Raw genomic sequence first — 6,783 nt, forward strand, 5'->3', positions numbered from 1 at the left:
AAGGTGAGGGGGGCAAGTTTTGGGGAGAATGTTTCACACAGAGGGTAGTGGGTACCCCAAATGCATTGCCAGTGGAGGCAGCAGAAGCGGGCATGTTAGCAATGATTAGGGTATGTCTTGATAGATACGTTTCATTCCATCTAATGCCTCAGTTTCTTCCATTCCACACACAAACTTAGGTATTTGGTCTGAAACCGTGCGCTTAAGAATCAACTAAAACGCAGTGTACCGGATGTATTGAAACGATAATAATATTACAAATTATACAGAATTCCCCATCAAATCATAAATGCAATGTAGGACCATTGCTGATGGGCCTATCGTGTTCAATCTGTGGCGTCTGGCAGAAGATCATTTTTCCCTCCCCAAGTCTCGCAAGAAAGGAAACTAGAGCAAATGCCTCTTCCATTTCATTTTTCCAGGAATTCCCGACACATGCATCATTTTCACTGCAAACCCACTGTTCCATCCCCCTTCACCCCCAGCATCTGTGCACAGGATTAACAAGTCAATCAAGAAAAGAAACAAACCTGAACACTAGCTTTTTAACATTTAAATTTATCTAAATCCCATGTAAGTTTTTCTGTTGAAGAACGTTTTTCAAAGTCATAACATTTAACATTAATTTCCACTCATTGTAACAAACATTGCTTGGCACAGTAGAAATAGGAGAGGTCATTCAGCATGACATTAGACAAAACAAACTGCAGATGCTGGGTTCTAAGGTAGATAAGCAGGAGGCTGGAAGAACACAGCAGGCCAGGCAGCATCAGGAGCTGGAGAAGTCTGTTTCAAATATATACCTTCACCGTTTTTCCAACCTCTCCAACTTGTGCCTCAAGTGAAAGATCATCAAGCCACTTGTGGCTGTGCTGGAAAGAAGGCGCAGGTATTCTAAAATTACTCAACATTAAAACCAGTTGAGTGAATGTACTTTTGCAGATCTGCGAAGATTTGAGGCAAAATGGACCGGGACTTCTCGCTTCAGTCCAAAATTGGTTCACAACCCTACCCAGCCACAAACATCAATGAAACCCAATTAAACAAAATAGCCAAATATATCCTATAGAAGCCAACACTCCGACACCTGGCTAATTCCATCCCCTGGATAACTCTGTTTTCTTGCTCCTAATTCACTTTGGAAGCAACTGTCCCTCCTAAGCTTCCTGCATGTACCAAGCAGAACTGTACAGTCAGGGGGAGACTAGGAAATAGGGCCACATCTGCTCACTGGCAAATGTTCATAAAGGATCTCACAAAACTATTTCAAGGATCAGCAGGGGAGATCGAGCCAATATTTATCACTCACCAACATCATCTAGTTGGCATCTCACAGATGTCTCAGGGACACTGCTGTGCAAATTTAGTTGCCATGTTTCTCACATCACAATTGTGGCTTCACTACAAAAGCATTCCACAATGAATAGATCTGAAGCATCACTAGGATATGAAATGGTGCTACCTAAATGCAAGCTCATCCATGTGACTCCAGGCCACTGAAACTAGTAACGAATCCGAAGTATCTAATATCCCTCCCAGAGAAAATGAGAAGCTCCTCAATATTGCAGCCAAAGAGGCATTGAGATTATCACGATTTCAGGTACTTGGGTCACAGTAAAGAGACATTTCAAATTGGAAAAATAAATTTATATCGCACTATTCACATCCACCACACACCTCAAAACACATTCAGCCTATTAAATACTTGGTTGAAAGATAGTTACGATTGTAATGTCACAAAGTTAGGAAGGGTCTAAGGATTCAGTGATGAGAGTTCAAATGTGAACTTCAGCCACTGACTGCTGCTCTGAAAGCTTTGAATAACACTCCACAAGTCAACATGACACCATTAAAACATTCCACAAACACTACCTTCAAAACATAACGCCTCTTCATGATCAATACAGAACCTGCATTTTCCAATTCCGAAACACAGCTAGTTACAACAATCCTTCTGGCGACATGAGACTAGAATAGGGTACAGTTATTAAATTATTTCCATCAGTTGCCAATGCCCAATTCCAGCAGGAAAACACATGGAACAGTCCTGCTGATGAATTGAGGACTTTCTCGACTAGTTTGTGAATTCAGTTTCAAAATATTAAACAACTTGGAAAGAGCCTATTGATTATATTTTCAACTGTCGACTCATCTTTGAGCATGAACATTATTGCAGACTGAACTCTCCATTCTTACTAATTGTTAAGGAAAATGTATCGTTAGTACAAATTCACTAATACCAGATGGCCTTTTCACAGACAGGAATGAAACAGGTAATCATTAAGTGCTGTTTCATTGTATACAATGTGTAAAGGTTGTGTCACTGACGACAAGAACTACCAGAACAGCATTTACCAGAATGGCAAACGCAATTCACACAACATATAAATATTACTTGTGACAATATTAGTGGATAAACATTAAATGTTCAATACATGCTTCTTCCAATATTTTTTAAGCAATTAAATAAAATAGCACACGATTAAATGTCATTGCAAGGTGTTGAGTGCCTGTGGTAATATTGTGAGTTTTGTCTAGGCTAATACCAAATCATTTAAAGCGCCAGCCTGGTTCGGTTAGGTGCACATTTACCTCTGACCCAGAGGGTTGGGAATACAAGTCACACTTTACAAATTGTGACTGATTTTGAAATCTAAGCAAACTCAGAGTTAACGTTTTGAGTCAAGTATGACCCTTCTTCCGTTCTTTCAACTGGTTTGAAGAAGGGTTTAGATTACTTACAGTGTGGAAATATTAACTGTGCTCCTCTCCCCACCGATGCTGTCAGATCTGCTGAGCTTCTCCAGCAATTTCTGTTTTAGGTCGAGTTAGTACTAGGATGGAAGACTGCCTGGGAATATCAGGTGCAATAAGAACTGGGCTCTGACAACCCAGTTGTAGCATTCTCTATCTCTGGGTCAAAAGGTCTGGGGTGAAGTCCCACCTGCTCTGGATCTGTGTCTTAGTAGGTTGATTAAAAATAATTCTTCTATCATCCAAAGTAATTATTAAACATACTGGGGAGGGGCCAGACAAGGGGATGTTGTGTAAAGGGTCATCTCTTAGATAGATAGCAAACTGAAGTTCAGTTCGTATTGGCTTCAGATACAAAGAACAGCAGCATTCCAGACTTGCGGATCCATCATTACTTCTTTTCCATTGCTGGGTTAAAGTCCTGGAAGTCTTTACCAAACACACACAACAGAAGTTGCAGAGCTACATGGTGGCTCAGTGGTTAGCATTGCTGCCTCACAGCGCCAGACACCCGGGGTCGATTCCACCCTTGGGCAACTGTCTGTGTGGAGTTTGCACATTCTCCCCATGTCTGCGTGGGTTTCATCTGGGTGCTCCGGTTTCCTCCCAAAGATGTGCAGAATAGGTGGGTTGGCCAAGGGAAATACAGGGATACGATAAGGGTCTGGGTCTGGATGGAATGCTCTTCGGAGGATTAATGCTGACTCAATGACCTTGTTTAGCACTGTAGGGACTCTGAGTCATGGAGATGTCCAACTTGTCTATGCCCAACCAGTTATCCTAAATTAATCTAGTTCCATTTGCCAGCATTTGGCCCATAATCTTCCAAACCCTTCCTATTTTTAGATAAAAGGTGAGGTGCTGCATTTTGGAAAGGCAAATCAGGGCAGGACATATACACTTAATGTGATTAGGTCCTGGGGAGTGTTACTGAACAAAGAGACTTTGGAGTTCATAGTCCCTTGAAAGTGGAGTTGCAGGTAGATCAGACAGTGAAAACGTCATTCAGTATGCTTGCCTTTATTGGTCAGTGCATTGAGTGTATAGGGGTTGGGAGGTCATGCTGCGGCTGTACAGGACTGTTCAGGCCACTGATGGAATATTGCGTGCAATTCTGGTCTCCTTCCTATTGGAAGGATGTTGTGAAATGGTTCAGAAAAGTTTTATAAGGATGTTGACAGGGTTGGAGGGTGTATACTATAGAGAGGCTGAAGAGGCTGGGGCTGTTTTCCCTCAAGCATTGAAGACTTAGGGGTGATCTTATAGAAGTTTATAAAATCATGAGGAGCATGGATTGGATACATAGACAAGATATTTTCCCTGGGGTGGGACAGTCCAGAACTAGAGGGCATAGGTTTAAGGTGAGAGGGGAAAGATTTTGGAATACTTTTGGAATATTGCGTGCAATTCTGGTCTCCTTCTTATCATAAGGATGTTGTGAAACTTGAAAGGGTTCAGGAAAGATTTACCAGGGTTAGAGGATGTTGCCAGGGTTAGAGGATTGAGCTACAGGGAGCAGTTTAATAGGCAAGGGCTGTTTTACCTGGAGCATTGGAGGCTGAGGGGTTTAGATTAGATTCCCTACAGTGTGGAAACAGACCCTTTGGCCCAACCAGTCCACACCGACCCTCCGAAGAGTAACCCACCCTGACCCATTTCCCTCTGACTAATGCACCTAACACTACGGGCAATTTAGTATGGCCAATTCACCTGACCTGCACATCTTTGGACTGTGGGAGGAAACCGGAGCACCCGGAGGAAACCCACGCAGACACAGGGAGAACGTGCAAACTCCACACAGACAGTCACCCAAGGCTGGAATCAAACCTGGTCACTGGTACTGTGAGGCAGCAGAGCTAACCACTGAGCCACCACGCCACGCACTTTTAAATATAGCAGTGCTTAACACAAAAATGTAACATGCAGCACAATAACAGGAGCATTAGGCAGCGGTGAGAGTCGAACCCACGCCTCTGGTGAAGCAGAAACTTTAATCCAGCAGTTTAGACCACTCTGCCAAGGCACCAGGCAACCTCACAGAGGTCTATAAAATCATGAGGGACATGGATAGGATAAATAGACAAGGCCTTTTCCCTGGAGTCGGGGAGTCCAGAACTAGAGGGCATAGGTTTAGGGTGAGAGGGGAAAAATATAAAAGGGATCCAAGGGCCAACTTTTTTCATGCAGAGAGTGGTGTGTGTATGGAACAAGCTACCACAGGAAGTGATGGAGGCTGGTACCATTACAACATTTAAAAAGGCATCTGGATGGGTATATGAATAGGAAAGGTTTGGAGGGATATGGGCCAAATGCTGTCAAATGGGACGAGATTAATTTAGGATATTTGGTCGACATGGACGAGATGGGCTAAAGGGTCTGTTTCCATGCTATAACTCTATTCATGTACCCATCTGATGCACTCTTAAATGTTGTAATTGTACCTGCCTCCGCGGGTTCACAGAGGTAACTCAGCACCATCATCTCAAGGACACTAGAAGAGGAGCAGTAAAGGCTAGCCTTCCCTGTGGACACCAGCTCCTGAAAACAACTTCGGAAACCTTTCCAACCAACACTGCCAGAAAGATTGATCCCTGCTGTTTTGCTCAGTGTAGAGAAACCATTGGCTGTTTTCAGAGCTATGGGACACCACAAGGACTCAATTCGAACAGGAGCAATGTCCTGCATTCACTTATCGCCTTCCACAACCTCAGGAGGGACCAGAGTGGCCCACAGGCCAGTGAAGCGCAACGTTGGGACCAACAAATCACTAAACTTGCACAGAGCGGGGATCCACAAACAGCGACGTGATACGGTCCAGCTGCTCTGTTTTATGATGTTGACTTGGGATGGAATAAATATTCACCAGGTACTCTGCAGAAACTTTTCCCCCGGAGCACCTCAGCGCTCAATCTCCTCAGCTGAGAGGTGACATTTCTGACAGTGCAGCACTCCCTGGGTGCTGAGGGAGCTGTGGACCAGGGTTGACCAATTCAGCCAGGGCTAGGCTTGCCTGCAGAGTAGGTTTGGATGTGCTCAACAGAAAAAGCACCACCCAGAGAGAGAGCGAGAGCGAGCAGGCCAGCTCCCAGCCTGCTTCCCTTACCTTGGTGATGAGGAGAGGCTCCTTGTGCTCCCGACCCCCTCGCAGGGTGAATCCCCAGGGCGCTCCCCCGCTCAGGGCCACTTCGACACAGCGGGAGCCCTCGGCCGCCCTCCGCTGCTGCTGCTCCCCCATTGCCTGCTCCTCGGGGGCAGCAGAGGCTGCAGCCGCTCCCTTTGTGCGGACACCTCCCCCGGCCATGGGCTGCAGCTCCAGCCGCCACCTTCCGCAGCCAGGGAGTCCGGCCGAGGGGTACGGAGCTGAGCGGGGGGGGGGGGGGGGGGGGGGGGGGTGAGCTCTTCCAGTGAGGTTCAGCAGCGACCTGGCGTTTGGCTGAGGCTTCCCCTGGCTTGTCCGGCGCTGAGACTCTCAGACAGGCAGCGGCGCACCTTCCACCTGCAAACACACACAGACAGAGAAACCACGAGATCTCCCCACTCCCTGCAAACACAGCGATTCACTCACCCTGCTGGGCACTGCCACACACAGCAACAGCATTCCCCTGAGGAGCACAGACCATTCAGCCCCTTCTGTCTCTGTGCTGGCCCTCCCATCTAACAATTCCTTTCCTTCCCAATTCCCCCTTTGGAAGGTTATTACTGAATTTATAACCAGCTTCAGTTTATAAGAAAGTAAAGAATTTTCCCCCTTTGTTTAGAGTCATAGGGATGCACAGCCTGGAAATAAACCCTTCAGTCCAACTTGTCCATGCCAACCAGATATCCTAAATTAATCTAGTCTCATTTGGCCCATATCCCTCCGAACCCTTTCTATCCATATACCCATCCAGATGTCTTTTTAAATGTTGTAATTGTACCAGCCTCCACTTCCTCCAGCACCTCATTCCACACATGCACCAGCCTCTGCATGAAAAGGTTACCCCTTAGGTTCCTTTTAAATCTTTCCCCTCTGAGGTAATATAATTGACC

At 45.7% G+C, this 6,783-nt stretch overlaps 1 protein-coding gene across 1 annotated transcript in view; it reads right to left on the minus strand.

The window, feature by feature from the left end:
- The window catches only part of shroom2a (shroom family member 2a), a 222,708-nt gene extending 216,580 nt beyond the window's left edge, over nucleotides 1-6,128 (minus strand). The window contains exon 1 of the mRNA XM_043700441.2: nucleotides 5,858-6,128. Within this exon, the coding sequence (XP_043556376.2) occupies nucleotides 5,858-6,055 (198 nt within the window). The 5' untranslated portion in view covers nucleotides 6,056-6,128. The remainder of the gene's footprint in view (nucleotides 1-5,857) is intronic.
- Nucleotides 6,129-6,783: the final 655 nt, after the last annotated feature.

This window comes from Chiloscyllium plagiosum, unplaced genomic scaffold, assembly GCF_037043375.1.
Source record: "Chiloscyllium plagiosum isolate Xiang-an unplaced genomic scaffold, Cpla_swu_hap1 HiC_scaffold_12, whole genome shotgun sequence".
NCBI lineage: Eukaryota > Metazoa > Chordata > Chondrichthyes > Orectolobiformes > Hemiscylliidae > Chiloscyllium > Chiloscyllium plagiosum.